Here is a 21,314-nt window from a genome sequence, read left to right as displayed (position 1 = left end):
GACGAAAACGTCTAAGTGAGTCCGATGGCAGACTGCAACTTTAACCTAACCTTAACCTTCAAGCTATTTGAAATGTGTTGCATTGGCAGTTTTCTGACTTCCTACGTCCGACCAGCTTATTTTAAGAGAGTGTGTTGGTCAGTTTTCTTCCCGAACAAATATGAGTATCTAAGAGCGTAGGTATTTCGCTGAAGCAGCTCTTGCTGTATTCTTTGACACTATTCCCAATGGCTAGTTTATCCCGTTCTGGCTTTCTAAGGTTGCTTGCCATGGAGTGGGTTATATTTTGCCATTGCGCAGCTATATTATCGAGACAAGAAATGCTTTCTTGAAGGTAGTTGCTATATGCTTGAAGGAAGTTGCTATATATTTCTCGCAATGCTTAGAAGGTTAGTAACCTTAATGATCAGAATTCGCTTAAATGTCTTCCATCACAACTTGTTCAATTTGGTTTTCCACCTCTTGATGGGGGGACAATCATAGGCCTTGCCAATATTACCATATTGAAATCTAATCTCCGCGACCATTAGCCTCAATTGATTATCGGCAGTTTCCTTGTGGAGGGCAAATGTTCCCATCGTTGGACCAAAGCTATTCTTTTGATATTGGTACCAAAATCTTTCATATGTTTTCTAGGCGCTCGGAACATAAATGATAGAATGGGCACAGATAAGACTGATGTTAAGGAATTTGGAGCAAATCTGAATACAACATTTTCATGAGCAGGGCATCATGATAACAATGCAAGAAACCAAATTTTGTTCTTTTCTACGAATCGGGCGTTTCTGGCAGATAACGTCACGCGAATTGGGCATTACTTACGATAATATTCTTTGTATATCATGCATCATACATGATAGCCTGCGAACTTGTACCATATAACGCATTGTGTTCTAGTCACGTAGCCAGAAGCAGAACTTAGTCTCCAGTTCCTCTTTATAGACGCCCAGACCTATTCTCCGCTCTAGATTCAATCCATCCGTGTACCAATACCAAGACGACAACAGTGTATCATACCGGACTTCGGACGCCTTCTCAGTTATTCGATTGGAAATCTCTTGCAATCTAGGAAGGTTTCTGTACTTTGTCTCGATTCTTTTCTTTCGTTCTTTTGTTAGATAAACGTTCTGGTGTTCTGAGGTTGCTTGCCATGGAGTGACTTATGTTTCACAATTGCACAATTATTTTACCAGGACTACGTTCTAGACTTGAAGAGGTCTATCACCGCTTTGCTGTTACCGGCTAGAACAGATATCTCAGTCATTGTGTCCATTCACCGTCTAATCGGAAAACATGTTGACAGGCCGAAGGTTGCCAGTAACGACTTTTGCAGAAGCTGTGAGGACAACGAAGAAGAAGAGACTATCTTCTATGTGATTGTCCCGTACTGGCAGTCAGACGGAGTTCCACTTTAGATTAGATTTAGATCTGGATGGTTCATCTGTAGGAACTAGGAGGCATCTTCCTTCTTCTGTCCCTGTGGTATCACAATGGACGAAAACGTCTAAGTGAGTCCGATGGCAGACTGCAACTTTAACCTAACCTTAACCTTCAAGCTATTTGAAATGTGTTGCATTGGCAGTTTTCTGACTTCCTACGTCCGACCAGCTTATTTTAAGAGAGTGTGTTGGTCAGTTTTCTTCCCGAACAAATATGAGTATCTAAGAGCGTAGGTATTTCGCTGAAGCAGCTCTTGCTGTATTCTTTGACACTATTCCCAATGGCTAGTTTATCCCGTTCTGGCTTTCTAAGGTTGCTTGCCATGGAGTGGGTTATATTTTGCCATTGCGCAGCTATATTATCGAGACAAGAAATGCTTTCTTGAAGGTAGTTGCTATATGCTTGAAGGAAGTTGCTATATATTTCTCGCAATGCTTAGAAGGTTAGTAACCTTAATGATCAGAATTCGCTTAAATGTCTTCCATCACAACTTGTTCAATTTGGTTTTCCACCTCTTGATGGGGGGACAATCATAGGCCTTGCCAATATTACCATATTGAAATCTAATCTCCGCGACCATTAGCCTCAATTGATTATCGGCAGTTTCCTTGTGGAGGGCAAATGTTCCCATCGTTGGACCAAAGCTATTCTTTTGATATTGGTACCAAAATCTTTCATATGTTTTCTAGGCGCTCGGAACATAAATGATAGAATGGGCACAGATAAGACTGATGTTAAGGAATTTGGAGCAAATCTGAATACAACATTTTCATGAGCAGGGCATCATGATAACAATGCAAGAAACCAAATTTTGTTCTTTTCTACGAATCGGGCGTTTCTGGCAGATAACGTCACGCGAATTGGGCATTACTTACGATAATATTCTTTGTATATCATGCATCATACATGATAGCCTGCGAACTTGTACCATATAACGCATTGTGTTCTAGTCACGTAGCCAGAAGCAGAACTTAGTCTCCAGTTCCTCTTTATAGACGCCCAGACCTATTCTCCGCTCTAGATTCAATCCATCCGTGTACCAATACCAAGACGACAACAGTGTATCATACCGGACTTCGGACGCCTTCTCAGTTATTCGATTGGAAATCTCTTGCAATCTAGGAAGGTTTCTGTACTTTGTCTCGATTATCCGGCGATAGTATAATTCTATCTTCTATTCTATGATTCTATCTTCTATTCACTCTCCATCGCCTTAAGTCTCATAGTCATAGAGGATTTCTCGTACTTAATCTGTGGGTCTCACATCCATAATTGTCTACGGTTCAGTACAGGTAAAGTTTTCATCGCCCCCTCAAACACAACACGTTCCATGAACCACTTGTAATGTCTCTGTGTTGCACTTTCTCTCCATCTCAGATCGAGTCGCAATACTATAGAGTCATTAATTGGTTTGATTATATAGAGCCTACAGCCAACCTATATAGTGTTTAACATCTGTAAGCCTTTTCAATACGCCCCAAGATCACTCCCAAGTATTGTCGGATATCGAAGTCTCTACGTTGAGGAAGCATAAGGTTTCAATTTGGCCAGTTCAGTTTCTTTAGAATTTACGTTCAGGACCCTAGGTCTGCTATATATCAATTTCCGACCCTACAAAGTATATACAATATATTTCGGATCGTCGTAAAATTCTAAGACGATTTAACGATGTCCGTGTGTCTGTCCGTCCGTCTGTTGTATTCACTCTAGTGTTCAAAAATTGAGATATTGAGCTGAAATTTGGCATAGATACGTCTTTTTGGTGCACTCTGGTTAAGTTCTTGAACGGGTCAAATCGGACCATATTTGGATATAGCTGCTATATAGACCGATTTTCCGATAAAGATTTCCGATAATGCCCATAAAAACTTAATTTTTCATCCGATGTTGAAATTTGAAACAGTGAGTAGTTTTAGGCCTCCCGACAACTAAATAGGGTTCAGATCGTACTATATTTAGATATAGCTACCATATAGACCGATCTCCCAATAAAGAGTCTGAAGACCATAAAAGCTTTATTTATTACCCGACTTCGCTGAAATTTGCAACAGTGGGTTATTTTAAGCCTCCCGACACTTCACGTGAATATGGTTCAGATCGGACAATATTTAGATATAGCTGTCATATAGACCGATCTCCCGATAAAGCTTCTGAAGGCCATAAAAGCTTTATTTTTTTATTCGATCTCGATCTCGATTAAACTTGGAATAGTGCTCAGTTCTAAGCCTCCCGACATCTGACCTAAATATGGATTAGATCGGGTTATATTTAGATATAGCTGCAATATAGACCGATCTCCCGATAAAGGGTCTGAAGCCCATAAAAGCTTTATTTATTACCCGATTTCGCTGAAATTTGAAACAGTGAGTTTTTCTGAGCCTCACGATATCCGACCTTAATATGGTTCAGATCGGTTTATAATTGGCTATATCTACCAAAAAGATCAATATTTTCTTCTACAAAATTGAATAGTGACATATATATTAGGCCACTCAATGGCCGTGCCGAATTTGGATGCTTAAGTTATCCAATTTTCACCGGATTGTGACGAAATGGGGTTAACATATATACCCGAGGTGGTGGGTATCCAAAGTTCGGCCCGGCCTTTTGCCTTTTTACTTGTTTAATTTACAAATTTTCAACAAATACTTACCTCATCATTTTGATCTATATTATAGAAATACTTGTCTGGTAGTCCAATTTCTCCCTCATCTAATGCGATAATATAGTCATGGGGTTTGCTAAAACTAAAATAAATAAATGTATACAAATTAATACAATTAATAGTTGAACATAACAGTTTACTGCATGACTTACCGATTTTCAATGGACACTTTATAATATGGAAATATGCCATAAGCAGTTTGCAAGTGAATCAAAGCCTTTTTGTAATCCCAAAATTGCAAAATTTTAGAGTCCCTTAATGCTTGCCAGCCTTCTGTAATGATAATAAAACAAAGAATAAAAGATTTAATAAACTTCATTAATAAACATTGTAACAGTTCAAACAAAATTCAAATTCAAGACCTTATATCAACTTCCTTGTGCTCATTTCAATATTAGTCATCCAAAAAATAAACTAATTTTCATAATAATTAAAGAGCACATTTTATTAAAATTTAAAACAGTCATTGGTTGTGGCAATAATTGACATGGCGCCAATGTGGTCTATTTTTGAAGAAACCCTTAACCATTTTCTCAATACAAAACTGAAGTGCTAAAAAATTTTTATTATTTTACTCTGATTCAGTTGCAGTAAAAACAGCTACCGCTATTGAATAACAATTAAAATTTTTTAATCTATTACATAGCTTTGATAACAATAAATATTAGTAGCAAAAGACATTGAACTTGACATCACTAGTAAACCTCGTTCCGCTTACGAAAACACAAATCCTTAGAATATTTCAAGCTTGAGTAACTTTCCACTTGTTCCAATAAATCAAATTTAATCAAATGAAGAAAAAAAGTGCTAATATAAAAATCATTGAACTTCAAACAAAAGATTTCTCTTTGCATTTCGTCATAGCCAAAGAAAACAAAAAAAAACAGCTCTAAATAAAATCATATATCAACCATAAAATAACATATCAACCAAGACATCATAAACCATGAATGCTAAAATATTAATTAATAAATGCTTCGTTTGCCTGTATGACATAGCAAATGTGAGGCCTTTAATGTCCATTGATTGGTTGGATCTTTTTTTCCAAAAAAAGAACCTAAAAAGTTCATAAGCAAATCCGTCTTAGTAATTTGACATTTTGCTCTAAAAAAATCATAAAAGACAAACTTGTCCACCAAAAAATTAGCACCTTTTAGTGCATGTGGTCAAACGACCAATTTAATCACGCCTGATGACCAATGGGGGGATTTAGGGAAATACCAAATATTTTGCTCGACTGGACTTGTACTCGGTAGTACGCTGTTGTATGCATGGATTTATAACATTTTGATTTTTGAATTCACATTTGTATGTTGAAATTTTTAAACAACAAAAAAAGTCTTTAATTAGTTTTAATTAAATTATTGGCTAGCCAGTGATGATGATGCTGAGGAGTTTTATTGTAACATTTTTTTTTTCATTTTTAGAAATATTTCACTCTTTGTGATTTTTGAGCAAAAATAGAATTGGTATAAAATTGTTAGATACGGTGGCGTTAGATATCAGTAACAATCCATCAATTGTCTTAGTGAGAACAACGTTTTTTCGTATCCTGAGTTAGGTTAAACTAAGCTTGAGCATGAATTCATTTGTGGTGAGTGCGTTTAAGGAAATAAAAAAGAAACAAAAATATGATAATAATAAAAAAAAAAACAAAAAGTGGATATTGACATTGAAAACTGAAAAACATTAAAAAATCTAGAAGGGGCTGTAAAAAGGAAATAAAAGGATTGATAAACACTTTCCTTTACATTAGTGACACAGAATGGAAAAAATTGTGAACATTTGAATCAAGAAAAAATTCATTAATGTTTAAAAAAGAAGGGATAAACACATTCAGTGAAATTTTTAACTTTAAGTGAAGCACCGTGCTGCAAAAGTGATATATGTATGCTTCTTGAATAACAATACTTTACCTCGAAATGCCCCAGGCACTTGACCACAACATTGCGTGTCAGATTGGTCCTCCCAAATACATTTTATTTGAGATCTATATGACCAATATGTCCTGATTGGAGGGTATTTTCGGAAAGAGGATACCCCAAAAAAGAACTTGGCATTCAAAGTGGATATGAAATTCATGCTTTACATCCTTATACCTCGCATTTGAGTCCTATATTGCCGTAGTCTGGTTTTTGGAGCGTACACACAGTCAATTGGCCGTGCAAAATTATATGAGATTCGTGCCCTACTCTCAAATAACATTAATTTCATATTGCCTCAATCTGTAGTGTATATGACTTCAAAATCCGCTTAAATCGCTTTAACCATTGTTAAGTTAAGAGGTAGGGTCCTGGCCCCATAAAGTATTGAACAATTATGCTCAAGAGAAGCACGAAGACAAGTATTGTGATACCTCTTTGGGAAGAAGTTTTTACATGGCTTTGTACCTCACAAATGTCGCCAGCACTAGGAGTGGATAACCACCGCTAAAATTTTTTTTTAATGTTCTCTTCAGGATATGAAATAGGCGGACATGCTAACCTATCCGCTACGATGGCCTCCCACATCAGCCCATATTACTGCCTAATTCCAAGATATTCAATATAGACCCCATCTGCTGTATGTTTTTCAGGAAAACGACATCCAGCCCTTCCTCAGTACATAATCCATTAAGCTTCAAAAAGCATGCGGCCTCGCCTTTTCGCCGCCACCCTATCAGAATAGAAGATTGCACATAGCTTATAGCATAGCTAGCAGCATAGTTCTCGACTCGGCGATCTTTGTATATGCACAACCAACCTAAAGGTTCTAAGGCAAAAGATCAAGAATAGTATACTCTCCGGGCATTTGCTGCAGAGATCGGCATTGCAGTGGTACCATGTACCTCCAAGGTCATGCTGATGCCATACCAGACATCCATAGAGGAGAATCTGCCAAACCACCGCTTTAAAAATTTAGTGCACCATCCCTGGCAAAAAACCTAACTCCTTGTTTACAAGTTGCGATAGAAATTTGATGTATTTAGTTCCCTTCGGACCATTTTCTAGGCATTACTATCCATCACGTCCAAAAACTTTGCTGTCTGATTCCCATTTTACCGGAAGCTGATGATGTTTCAGATCTGTTCAACTGATATCACTTTTTCGATGAGTTCTACTGGCACTACTCGGTGTCAATTCTCAACAGATTTGTCTACCTGCCTCGGAAAGGCCCAGATTCCTTATTCAGGTAAAAACTACCAGTTTAGTCTTTCAAGGGGATATCAGTTTCAGTGGGGTTTATGTCAAGCCCATTGCCCATTCTGACAGCTTCCTTAAGATATGCCTCAAGAAGTATTTCCAAAGTTATTAAGGCGACTGATGGGAGACAAATTGGCCTACCGTACTTTGGCGTGGCTCAGTTTTACCGCTCTCAGGATGAAAACCACTCTAACCTACCTATATGAAAAAGTTGAATATGACTACTTATCTAACCTTAAATATTATTTCATATTTTAATTTCAGATACTTGTCTGCGCTACGCTGCTTCTAAGCTGTGCAAATGCCCGCCCTGATTTGAGCTTGGGCTATCGTTACAATCAGGGACATTCCAGCGGCGGCGGTAATTTTTTGAATGCCCCAATTACTCCAGCAGCTGGCAACTCGTATACACCTACTGCTTCTGGAAATGCCTACTTTTCTTCTCAACCCACTGTGGGCCAAATCTCTTCAGGTAACTCGGGCTTTGTCTCAACATACCCAATTGGTGTTGGTAGTTTTGGCTCAGGATCCTTTGGCAGCGCTGGGTCCAGTGGCAGCTCTGGTTCTGCAGGTGGCTCCGGATCCTTTGGTCACTCCGGCTCCATTGGAGGAGCTGACTCCTTTGGTAGCTCAGGTTCTGTAGGTAGCTCTGGCTCCGTAGGCAGCTCTGGTTCCTTCGGTAGCTCTGGTTCCTTCGGCAGCTCTGGTTCCATTGGCAGCTCTGGTTCCTTCGGCAGCTCTGGTTCCTTCGGCTCTTTCGGCGGTTCACATTACAATTCTGGCTCCTCCCAGGTTAACACAGATGAGCAGCAAGCTTTCTTCACTCATTTGCATCGCCATCAAGCTCCCATTGTTTCCAAACATTTCTATTTCCATTCGGCTCCCCTGGATCATGATGAGAAGGAAATTGTCCGTTATGTCAATATTGGTCGTCCCCAAAAGAATTATCGCGTTGTCTTCATTGACACTCCCTCTTCAAATACCAACAAGGCTAAGATCATTGCCAATGTGGCACCCACGGAAGAGAAGACTGCCATTTATGTGCTCTCCAAGAAGAAGAATGCTTTGGATGTCTCCGCTGAAATTGTTACTCCCGCTCCCATTAATAACAAACCTGAAGTTTTCTTCATCAAATACAAGACACCCGAAGAAGCTATTCATGCCCAACACACCATTCAAGCCCAATATGATGCTTTGGGTGGTAGCACTGATGTCAGCAATGAAGGTACCATTCCCGTCTCTTCTGTAATTGGCAGTTTGGGTGGTTCCACAGATGATTCCGATTCCACCGGTAGCTTTACCATTGACAATTCTGGCACCTCAGGTGTTTCTGCTGATGATGTTTCAGACGGTTCAACTGGTATAACTTCTTCGGTGGGCTCAACTAGCAATACTCTTGTCACAGGTGATGATCAATCCCACTATGTTGCACCTGTACATGTCCACCACACCGGTGTCAATACTCAACAGACTTATTTACCACCCACCAGGAAATAGATGTAAACGTGGGTTATTGATCATGGAAATATTTTAGGCGACCTCTAAGGATTTTGTTGTTGTTAAATATTTGGTTAATCGATAATTGTAAAACTCCGATACGATAAAAAAGCAGACTTTTCAATAAAATAAAAATTAAAAAAAATATATATATATAATTGATTTTCTTTGGGGAGTTGATCCAGTTGTCATCTGTAATCCTGTTTAAATAGATAGATTCGTATTCTAGAATTTTGAATTGGCACAAACTTGTGAGGGTAGACCATGAAGACTTCGACAGCTTCAAGAACGACACGAAGAAAGCGAAGAGGTGTTCCTTGGCCTAGTTCTGCGCAGAATTGAAAGGTATTTATGAGGCATCTATGTTGCGGAAAGAGTTCTCCAAGAATCCCAACAAGTCATCTCCCTGAGAAATAGGGATGGACTTTTTACCGAGGATTACTAAGAGACAGCAAGTATCTGATAGATACTCTTTGTCAGGCCAGCGAAAGTTGTTGGCGATTACAATTTCGCATTATTAAAAGAAGCTGCTTCTGCAAATGATATTTGGGGGGACAACGCCGACGAAAATTACATAGTGGCGGCAGTCCATCCAATCACCGCTGTAACGTCCGGTTATTTAAAGATGTCAATAACTCGCATTGCCATATCGACCATACTAGGCACTCAGTATTTAAGCAAGAGCCGGTGCCGCCCGGCCTCTCACTGAGACTCCCCACTCGATACCGCCAGTGTCCGTGACCCCAATTACAGTTACTCAGTACACAGAAAAAAATAACTCTAAGAAAAACCAACTACCAAATTTGTATGTGAAACTTTAAATTCTCAACGAATTTGAGCATTAAATCGAATACATTATTTGTTGAAGTGCGTAAGTAAGTCTCTACAAGAGACTTGATAGACAAAATTATTGAAATTTTTTTGACTTTCGATAAATTTTTTAGTTGAGGTAGTTGTAAAAATAGTCGTACTACCATGTAGAGCACAAAACTTCCATGCCATTCATGACTTACAAATCCAGGATCGAGTCCCCGGTCGGCAAAAAAAAAAATGAATTTCATATTAAAAAAAAATTAGAGTGGTTTTTACCTTTTTAATTAATAGATATAAAAATTTAATTGATTGAGACACTTATTACTATGCAGCAGTACTTATTGATTGTTGAAATACAACATAAAGAATATGATGTCGGTAGGTTTGAAGATTCGTGCAAGACTACTAAACATGAGATCATGAGTTCAATACTCTGCCGCACCAAAATTATTAAAATTAGTTTTTAAGGGTAATAGTAGAGAGTGACAGAGGAAAACCCGAGAGCAGCAGTAAAACGAACGAGCAAAGCAGCGCGAGCCGAACAAAGAAAACAAAAACACCACCACCCGAAGCAAAGCACATGCGTTGGCTGGTTAGGTGGTTTTTTGCCTTGGTTATGAATATATTATTGGTGTTATATGTTGGCTTGCAAAGAGTGCCTTTCAACAACAAATTTGTACTTTGGGTCGTTGAGATTCAAAGTAATTTGTTGTTGAAAGCTTCTAGCTAAGCTTCTCGGAGCTCAAAGTTACAGCACCACAGCACTCCGGTTCCGGGTCAAGTCGTTTAATAATTAATTTTAATTGCTATCATTCTTCTTCAAATGCACACGTCTAATAAAATAAGATTTGCACAGTGTTGCCTAATCGAAAAATCTTGGAAACAATTCTGTAACTTTTGAACGGATAAAGATATGGACACGAAACTTAACATTGTCAACGTAGAAGTGCTTTCCAAGTATGCAAAATTTGGCTAATCCTTGGGGCTTGAATGTTAGTCACCTCGGGCATGTAAATTGTTGAATTGCTTGCTTGCATCTTTTTTTAAGATAAAAAGCTCGTAAAACCCTTTATAAGCTTTATATGCTTTTAAAATGACTCGTTTTTCCCTTACAATTTTTAAGGGCAAAACGACTCCTTTGCCACAAGAACGACTCATTCAAAGCATGTGAGCCCAAATAAATGCTTAATTTGTGCTAATTAAAGACAGTCCTGAATTATGTCAAAAGAAAAATCTAATTTAAAATAAATTGTATTGGGTTGCCCAAAAAGTAATTGCGGATTTTTTAAAAGAAAGTAAATGCATTTTTAATAAAACTTAGAATGAACTTTAATCAAATATACTTTTTTACACTTTTTTTTTAAAGCAAGCTAAAAGTTACAGCTGATAACTGACAGAAGAAAGAATGCAATTACAGAGTCACAAGCTGTGAAAAAATTTATCAACGCCGACTATATGAAAAATCCCAACAACTGTGCCAAGTATTGTTCAAATCGGTCTATAACCTGATATAGCTGCCATATAAACCGATCTTGGGTCTTGTTTAATTTTAAAATAGATTGTGCGTATTGCAAAGGATGCCAAGTTCAATTAAATGTTCTAACATAATTCTAACTCAAATTGTTACCAATTATAAGCAGATCTAAGTTGGTAGTTCAAACCTAAATACTCACCCTCTTCCTCTCTCTAGTTGGAGAGACGGAGAGGGTATAATTATTGGTCCGGTAAACGAATAATCGTTTGCGGATATCGAAACACTTTTGTCAATAAAGAGTTTTTGGTTTTACAACGTAAGAGAGGTGCTTTTACCGTAGGCGAAGTTGCTAAAGGGTTTACAATAAACAAAGTTAATTACATTCAATAATGGTACGTTCATGACTACCGTATGCTATATTGAAGCGAAACGTTACACAGTTGCAATAAAACAAAAACTTCGTAATAAAAGTAGTTTGTTTCATACAATCGGATATTGTCCGGCTGCTGACCATAGGATAATCTTTTTGTATTACAAATAGAAACAAAAACCCTTGTTTTTTAAGTTAGGCAGAAAAATGGGTTTTTTGCTTAGCATTTGACAGGTTTCCTAGATCGCGATTTCGTTTGGTACCACCCAAACTCGTCGGTAGGATTTATCAAAGGAGTATGTCTTCTAGGTTGAAACTATGCTCCTAAGAGTATTTTCCTTTTGTAGCGCAGCAAGAAAGAAAATTTCTCCACTTCATATATTTCTACCAAATTAAGCATCCAAACTATTACAACAAAACACACTAGCCCAACTGCAACTGCGGTACCCTAGTAGCGACAGACCGCAGCTTTTTTTGTAGGTAATCGAATCCACTACCTATCCAGGCGTTGAGCATCATAGACGGGTATGTTAATAGGCTATTTTGACATTTTCTTGCGTATGAGCTCAACTTCAATTCCAATATCTTGAATTCATCCTAAAAGTATGGTTTAAAAATTAAAGTTTCCTTAGAAATTTATTGAATAACCAACAATGAAATTGCATGACCACCAAAATACGTACACTGAGACAGACGGCAGCACGTGCACGATGAAGTCCCGTTTGGCAGTTAAGGTACATGAAGCACTGTTACTTAAGCAAAGATATTGGTAAGTTGAGGTCTACTGTGAAGTCATTTCATAACTACGATTTAGATAAGGGTTTTAGTTGCAATTTGAAATCAAAATCATTTAAATAAATTTCGTGGATTTTGCTATACCAAAGTAGCATTAGACCATGTGCAAATAAAAACTATGACGCCCTGATTATTCAAGCTCACTACCAAACCAGACTCCAAGGTTAAAGTGATGTTATAACCAGTGGTTATTATCCACAGGTAGAAAAATATTTCGGACACTCTTGTAGGCTGGCTCTTGTACTTCTGACATGCTTTCAGACCAAGCTACGAATCTGGCACAAAAGGGTAAGCATCAGTTGCCATGTCAAGCGTCAGTCACGGAATTCGTGAGCGACATCCAAACACAATCACGTGATGCTGCGTGACCATGATTGAATAAAAATTCAGGCTTCTAGGCCTGAGTCCTAGTAAAGGTATTTCAAATTGTGGAGTCTTTTTATTCAAATATATTGCTGCTAACCTCTGGAGGCCACCGTGGCGCAGAGATTAGTATGTCCACCTATGACGCTGAAAGCCTGGTTTTAAATCCCGGCCAGATCATCAGAAAATTTACAAAAGCTGGCTACATTTGTGAGGTATCCTATCATGTTAAAACTTCTCTACCAAGTGGTATCGTTATGCGGCACGCCGTTCGGTCTAGGAGGCCCTTTATCATTGAGCTTAAAACTTTAATCGGACTGTACTCATTGATATGAGAGAAGCTCCTTATTGGCATGTTCATGAGAGACATGGTCATGGGAAATTTGGTTAGTATTTTATTATTTTTGGATAATATGTCCTTGCTAATTTTCTAAACAAATAAAAAATGGTTATCAAATTAAATAGTTTTTTTTTTATAATGTTGGATGATAACTTAAAAAAATTTAATTTTACAAATAAGAATGTAACATGAACTCTTATAATTTGTACTGTTGAGCTTACAAACTAAAATAACAATTGAACTAACTAGCCAACAAATACATTTTGAGATTTTAGCAAATTTCATTAAGCGGTTTTATGTTTAAATACTGATGGCAGATATTGGCTGCTGGGAACTTCAGGAGTTTTAGAATTTCCTGAATTCTCATTGGTTTGACGATAGTTGTAGCTGCCGTCGGTATTAAGGCCCTCCAAGGAACCAATGACGGAGGTGATAGGAGCGGTGGTTTCATCGGCAACTTCATTGGTGCCTCCCAGTTTGTCATATTCGGCTATAAAATAATATTTCTATAAATTAAACACATAAAACATAACCAATTCATTGGTTACCTTGAATTTCTTTTTGAGCTTGCTGGGCCTCATCATCGGTCCTGTATTTGATGAAAAACACTTCAGGTTGGCTGGCTGCTGTTGGTGCTGGTGTGGCAATATCGCTGGCATCCAACTCATCATCCTTTTTATTAAGTACATAGATAACTGTTTTCTCTTCATTTTGGGCAAATTCAGCAGAGTATTTAATGTTGCCAGCACCAGAGTTGGGAGCCTTGATAAATACCACACGATAGTTCCTTTGAGGACGGCCCAAGACCAAATGTTTGTTTTTGGGCTGATTATCACTATCATCGGGAGCAGAAATCACATAGAATTGTTTGCGTATCAAAGGAGCAACCGTGGTGGCTGCAGGTGGTAAATACTTGTCACCTCCATGACCAGCGGCACCGGAAGCAGGTAATCCATTGTAGGTGCCAGCTGGTCCTCCAATAATAGGTTGTTCGTATCCATATTGAGGAGCGGCGCAGGTTACTGTCCATAAGGTTAATAAAACTACGAATACACTCATTTTCACAGGATTTGCTATTGATATCTTTGTTTTTTTTTTTTTTTCTTTTGAACTTTTTATTTTGTGATGCACTTTTTGACTTTTTGTTTAAAATTTTTTTGTTCGTTCTTGTGACTTGTTTATCTCTCGAATTGTAAAACTGCACTATATACAAATATCCAAAGACCGCTTAACTTTTATACGAACACAAAAAAATTGTCATCTGAAATACTTTTGAGCATATACCCATCCAACTAGTCGTAGACACCATATATATTAAAAGAAACAAAACCCCACCACCAAATATGCAAATCTTCCCATTTTTAGTCAGAAGACTGATGGTGTAGCACAAAATCTTAAGCCTACTCTTCTCAACACTCAATTGGTGGTTGGAGTCATTTTAACGCCTTTGTTTTTGCTATTACAGCCGCCGCTGTTTGAGTGTCTACTTGGTAGCTATTGTTAGTCCAAAACGGCTGTCAATACTAAAATCAAATCGAATAGCCAGATTCAATTCTTTGAGTTGTGGTTGTCCATGCATTCGGAGGTGGTTTTTGAGCCTCTCCCACAGCGGGTTGATCAGCTTGACCCATAATTTATGCAAATATTTTAATATTTCTTTATAACCTAATAAGAAATATATGAGACTTTTGTCGCATCAAGAGATTTGATATTTACTCTTTTTAATAGTTCTGTATTATTTAAAATATTGAATACATTTTCAAAAGGATTTGACTATTACCACATAAATTAATCAAAATCGAACTAATCAATAAATCCTTAATTCCCCCATACACCCTTTCATTAGATGAAAGGAACGTTATAAAAATTTTTAAAAATAAGGAAAATACAATAAGCATATCTTTATAATCTGCAATTACGAAGAGAGGGTTTCTAATAAATCTTTAAGGCATGGTGCGCAGTTAACAATTAAAGTTTTATACATTTCCAAAATTTTAATTTTAAATGTTTTGCCTTTAATATTTCCTTAGAAAATAAAAATAACATTAATAATAAAATCGTTTCATGATTTGAAAGGCTACTGTCTAGATCTATTTTGTGTTATTGAATATTTCATATTTCTTTCATTCTACTTCATTTTGCTTCCTTTCATTTCGTTTTACTTTGTTTCATTTTGTACTTTTTATATCCTATACCATAGGTATACTAATTTCGTCATTCCGTTTATAACATATCGAAATATTGATCTGAGATCCAACAAAGTAAAGGGTATTTTTTTAAGACCTACAGGAAAGTTAAAAAAAAAAACATAAAATTCAGAAAAATGCATGAAACCTTTAATTGAACCGATAGTACGGTCCATATATTTTAATGCTTGAAGATTCTTGAGATTTTAAGTCGATTTAGACATGACTGTCCATCGGTCTGACAAAATCATGCTAACTTTCGCCGCGCTTGAAATGTACAAGTAATTCCTATTAGTTTAGGTCAGTTCGGTGTGTAAATGGGCTATATCGGTACATGTTTTGATATAGTTGACATATAAACCAATCTTGGATCCTTACTTCTTGAGCCTCTAGACGACGCTATTCTTATTCGATTTGGTTCAAATGTGGTATGCTTTGCTAAGTATGGTCCAAATCGGTTCCAAACCTGAGGTAGCTGCTGTATAAACCTATCTCGGATCTTGATTTCTTTGGCCGCAAGAGTGCTCAAATATTTCGCCATTTGGCTGAAACTTGGCATGAAGTGTTTTGTTTTGACTCTCAACAATTATGCCTAGTAGGATGCAAATCAGTTTATAGCTTATATAGCTCCCATATAAATCGATATCCCGATTAGACTTATGTTCTGATTCAGTGTTAAGTATGATTCGAGTCGGCCTATAAACTGTTGTAGCTCCTATATAAATCGATCCCCGGATTGGCTTCTTGAACCCCTATTAGCCGCAATCAAAACCCGATTTGAATGATTATAAAATAATTCAAATACAAACTGGCTTAATAAGGGTAAATTTTTAGCGGTATACATAGGGGTGTGTACCCAAGATTCGGCCTTGCCGAACTTAGTTTTACTTGTCTTCACGTTGTTTTAATAATAAAGAAAAAAAATCAATTTCTTTTACTTTCGCTTTTTTCTACCCACCCCCATTGGATGAGGGTATACTAATCTAGTCATTTCGTATGTAACAGCTAGAAATATTCATCTAAGATCCTATAAAGTACAATATATTCTTGATCGTCTTTACGTTCTGAGTTGATCTAGCCAGCCCGTCTGTCCGTCCATCCATCCGTCTGTCGAAATCACGATGGACGTCGAATGCGTAAAGCTAGCCGCTTCAAATTTTGCTGAGATACTTAATATTGTTGTAGGTCTTTGGGATTGCAAATGGGCCATATCGGGTCAGATTTAGATATAGCCCCCAATACAATCCGATCACCCGATTTGACTTCTTGAGCCCCTGGAAGCCACAATTTTTATCCGATTTGGTTGAAATTTTCCATGTAGTGTTCTGTTATGATTTTCAACAAATGTGCGGTTCGAGTAGGTCTATAACGTGATATAACTCCCATATAAACCGATCTCTCGATTTGATTTCTTGAGCCCTTACAAGCCGCACGTTTTGTCCGATTTGACTGAAATTGAGCATGTAGTATTTTGTTATGACTTCCAACAACTGTGCTAATTACGACTTAAATCGGTCTATAACCTGATATAGCTCCCATATAAACCGATCTCCCGATTTGACATCTTGAGCCCTTACAAGCAGCAATTTTTGTCCGATCTGGCTGAAATTTTGCATGTAGTGTTCTATTATGGTCTATAACCGGAAATAGCTCCCATATAAACCGATCTCCCGATTTGACTTCTTGAGCCCTTACAAGCTGCACTTTTTGTCCGATTTGATTGAAATTGAGCATTTAGTGTTTTGTTATGATTTTTAACAACTATGCTAAGTACGGTCCACATCGGTCTATAACCGGAAATAGCTCCCATATAAACCGATCTCCCGATTTGACTTCTTGAGCCCTTACAAGCTGCACTTTTTGTCCGATTTGATTGAAATTGAGCATTTAGTGTTTTGTTATGATTTTTAACAACTATGCTAAGTACGGTCCACATCGGTCTATAACCGAAAGTAGCTCCCATATAAACCGATCTCCCGATTTGACTTCTTGAGCCCTTACAAGCTGCACTTTTTGTCCGATTTGGCTGAAATTGAACATTTAGTGTTTCGTTATGATTTTCAACAACTGTGCTAAGTACAGTCCAAATTGGTCTATAACTTGATATATTACCCATATTAGCCGATCTTCCGATTTGATTTCTTGAGTCTTTACAAGCCGTAAATTTTTGTCCGATTTGGCTGAAATTTTGCGTGCGGTGTTCTGTTACGACTTCCAACAAACGTGCCAAATACGGTACAGTCTATAACCTGATTTAGCTCCCATGTAAAGCGGTCTCACGATCATCCTTGTTCGGTTTCTAGAAGCTTTAATTTTTGCTAGTTTGACAGAAGTTTGGTATGCAGAATAAAACTATGCTCTTCAACTTTATTTATTTTGTATAAATTTTTAGCAGAATCCATAGTTGTGGGTTCCCAAGATTCGGCCCGGCCGAACATAGCATGCTTTTACTCGTTTATGGTATTTCTGGGTGAACCTATATTAATTTCGCGCACTGTTCTCGATGTGGTGGGTATGGAAAGATGAGCCCCAACTAAATGCCTTTTTACTTGTCTTTTTTGATATATTTGTTATAAAATTTTCCTTTTTTTTTTTAAATTTTTACTTGTTTTTATGCTCAAAAAAACTTAGGATTAAATTTATTGTATGAATATTTCATATAAAAATAAAAAAATTTGGCGGGAGTTAAATTAATAGTTCCGCTCTAGGCATATCTTGTTTTCATATTTGAGAAAATGCCTATGAAATTGATTGACATTTTTTTAAATCAATTTCATTTGTTTCCATCTTTGTTCATATTCCATTTTTTTGCATATAACAATAACGCCACAACGGTTTATCTTTAGTTTGGAAGCTATCAAATGTCACATCGAATATAATAGCAGCCTATTTAGTCGTTATCGCATTGTTTTTTTAGCTGTTGCCACCTACAAGCTAATCATTGTCAAAAAATGTTTATTTTAAAACTTGATTTTGCCAAAAATTAAAAACTAAATCAATGACTTGATTGGGAATTTTGTTTAATAGGTAAGTGGGAAAACGGTTTTTATATGAAGTGTTTATGACCTTAGCTTGTACGTTTTTGGACAATTTTTTGTGAGAAGAAAACTTTTACAAAGATCACATGTTATTTAAACCACTCTCTTGTGGTCCAATCGCTTTAAAACTTTATACGTAGGAAGATTTCGGTGTCCTGATAAATGAAAGATACACTCGGTTTTTATACCCTGCGATATAAATCGATCTGGGATCTTGACTTCTTGAGCCTCTAGAGGACGCAATTCTCATCCGATTTGGCAGAAATTTTGTACAACGGCTTCTCTCATGACCTTCAACATAGGTGTCTTATATGGTTTGAGTCGATCAATAGCTTGATACAGCGATCAAGCTATCGATCTCCCGATTTTGCTTCTTGATCCCCTACACGGCGCAATGCTTATCCGAATGATCTGAAATATTACACAATGACTTCTACAATGTCCAGCATTCACTTATGGTCCGAAGCGGACTATAACTTGTTATAGCTCCAATAGCATAACAGTTCTTAATCAATATTCTTGCCTAAAAAGAGATACCACGCATAGAACTTGACAAATGCGATCCATGGTGGAGGTTATATAAGATTAGCACGTTTTTTGTTTTTTTGTTTTTTTGTAGTAAAGCCCCTGGGAAATTGGTTTTGGAAAAAGAGATAGAACAAACATTATACAATATTTAATATCAAAATTATAATTTAATAGATATAAATTTTTTTTAATTTTTCCTATCTTCTAGTAGTAGTGTATAAAAATTATTATTATGGAATATATAATTTTTTGCGTTAAAATACAAAGCTTTCAAAAAAGAGCAATTTTTTCATTTTTTCTGGAAAAAAATTTTGTTTGGCTTATTTTATGAAAAATTGTAACAAAAATTCCGCAGGCAATTTTTTGGAAAATTATTATTTTTATGTTATTTTGTAGAGTCAGAGCAATCCGAAAAAATAGTTTTTTTTTCAATATAAATTAGAAAAAAAACTACCAATACATATCATCCTAAATAGAGTAGGTTGTAAAGCACACAACTGAATTTGAACAGGGCTCATAGTTAGCTTTACTCCTTTGAACACATACGGACGGACATGGCTCAAACGACTCTAAATGGCATGGCGTTAAAAAATATATACATACATTATAGGGTCTTAGACCAATATTTCGATTTATTACAAACGGAATGGCGATGTTAGTATACCCCCATGCCAACGGTGAAGGGTATACAAATGTTGCCCAAAGTCAAACAATTTCTTCGCTGAGAGTTCTTGCGTGAGTTGGGTAAATCATGTGCCTGGCCATAGGGGAACATATTCTGCATAAAACTAGTACAAATAATTTGCCTGTTATGCTATATGCTATTTTCATTATTTGCAGTGTCTTAATGCATTTTATGTTCTCTTTTATTTCAATAAAATACACTTGCCTTAATGGTAGGCCGCAAAATATTTTTTAAAAAATTAAAATCCAACATAGTTCGGACTGCAATGTATAAAAAAGGAAAAAAAATAAAAAGGAACAGGTAGGGTAATTCAGGGTAAGTGTTTGATCCAGAGCGAATTTTGATTTGTCAAAACGTAGCTGTGTTATCAATGTTTGAAAATCGGAGATCTCAAAGTAACGGAGCATAAACATTTTTTTATTTCATTATCTATTTTATTTCTTTATACAAACCAAATTTGGGGCGGATGTCGGGAGACTTAAAACTACCCACTGTTTGAAATTTCAGCGAAATCGGGTAATAAATAGGGCTTTTATGGGCTTTAGACCCTTTTTCGGGAGATCGGTCTATAGGGCAGCTATATCTAAATATATTCCGATCTGAACCGTATTTGGGTCCTATGTTAGGAGGCCTAAAACTACTCACTGCTTTAAATTTCAGTGATATCGGTTAAAAAAATAAAGCTTTTGTAAGCTTCAGACCCTTTATCGGGAGATCGGTCTATATGACAGCTATATCTTGATATAGTCCGATCTGAACCATACTTACTTAAAATAACCAACTGTTTCAAATTTCAACGAAATTGGGCAATAATTAAAGCTTTATGGGCTTCAGACCCTTTATCGGGAGATCGGTCTATATGGCAGCTATATCTAAATATAGTCCGATCTAAACCATATTTGGGTCAGATGTTGGTAGGTCTAAAACTACCCACGGTTTTAAATTTCAGCGAAATCGGTTAAAATATTAAGCTTTTAAGGGCTTTAGAACCTTTATCGGGAGATCGGTCTATATGGCAGCTATTTCTAAACCATATATGGGTCAGATTTAGGGAGGCCTAAAACTACAATACTTACTGCTTCAAATTCAGATGAAAAATTAAGTTTTTATGGGCATTAGACCCTTTATCGGAAAATCGGTCTATATAGCAGCTATATCCAAATATGGTCCGATTTGGCTCGTTCAAAAACTTAACCAGCGTGCACCAAATAGACGCATCTGTGCCAAATTTCAGTTCAATATCTCAATTTTTTAAGCCTGTAGAGTGATTACAACAGAGGGACGGACAGACACACGGACATTGTTAAATCGTCTTAGAATTTGCGACGATCCGAAATATATATACTTTGTAGGGTCGGAAATTGATATTTCGATGTGTTGCAAACAGAATGACTCAATTAATATACCCCCTATCCCACACTGGTGGGTATAAAAATAAAATAGAACGGTTAGGGTAAATTAGGGTAAATGATTGATCCAAAGCAATTTTTGATTTATTACAATTTTTAAATCGAAGATCTCAAAGTCGATTGAAAATTACGCCTATTATTCGCTTAAAAGTCCTGTATTAGGGTTATAACGGAGCATAAAAATCGTTTTATTTCACTCACCTTTAATTACATCGAAATCGAAGAAAGCAGTCGCCTTTTGTGCAAAAAGTCATAATAAATCTGTCCTTTAAGGCACTGTTTCCATTTTATTTCAATTTTATTCAACCTGAAGATAACTCTCAGTACCAAAAGCCTTAAGAAACAAACACTAAGAATTCCATATCACACCTAATTGTACTTTTGTTGTTGTTTACAATAAATCATACCATTCATTGTAGCTACAATGTAATCACATATCAATAAATTGAAATATTTAAATAATTAACCTAAAATAGCAACAAGGTTGCATTTGGTCGACCAGTAAAAGGCTGTTTTATTGTTACAGCCG

The 21,314-nt window shown here is 36.7% G+C and overlaps 3 protein-coding genes across 4 annotated transcripts in view; 1 reads left to right on the top strand and 2 right to left on the bottom strand.

Moving 5' to 3' along the window:
* Positions 1 to 21,314, bottom strand: part of LOC106082699 (protein gone early) — a 154,734-nt gene that overhangs the window by 10,147 nt on the left and 123,273 nt on the right. For both annotated transcript variants that reach the window (XM_013245370.2, XM_013245369.2), the window contains 2 exons: positions 4,258 to 4,378; positions 4,094 to 4,187 (listed from right to left, as the gene is read on the bottom strand). In XM_013245370.2, coding sequence (XP_013100824.1) covers positions 4,094 to 4,187; positions 4,258 to 4,378 — 215 coding nt within the window. The remainder of the gene's footprint in view (positions 1 to 4,093; positions 4,188 to 4,257; positions 4,379 to 21,314) is intronic.
* LOC106082691 (protein lingerer) lies at positions 5,613 to 8,784 on the top strand. Its single transcript, XM_013245355.2, has 2 exons — positions 5,613 to 5,699; positions 7,552 to 8,784. Exons 1-2 carry the CDS (start codon positions 5,685 to 5,687, stop codon positions 8,782 to 8,784), a joined length of 1,248 nt encoding a protein of 415 aa, XP_013100809.2. The 5' UTR covers positions 5,613 to 5,684.
* Positions 13,224 to 13,998, bottom strand: LOC106082690 (uncharacterized). Its single transcript, XM_013245354.2, has 2 exons — positions 13,488 to 13,998; positions 13,224 to 13,429 (listed from the first exon to the last, which is right to left on the bottom strand). Exons 1-2 carry the CDS (start codon positions 13,996 to 13,998, stop codon positions 13,224 to 13,226), a joined length of 717 nt encoding a protein of 238 aa, XP_013100808.2.

This window comes from Stomoxys calcitrans, chromosome 4 (genome assembly GCF_963082655.1).
Source record: "Stomoxys calcitrans chromosome 4, idStoCalc2.1, whole genome shotgun sequence".
NCBI lineage: Eukaryota > Metazoa > Arthropoda > Insecta > Diptera > Muscidae > Stomoxys > Stomoxys calcitrans.
Note: the sequence above shows the minus strand (reverse complement) of the source record. Positions and strands in the feature narration are given on the sequence as shown.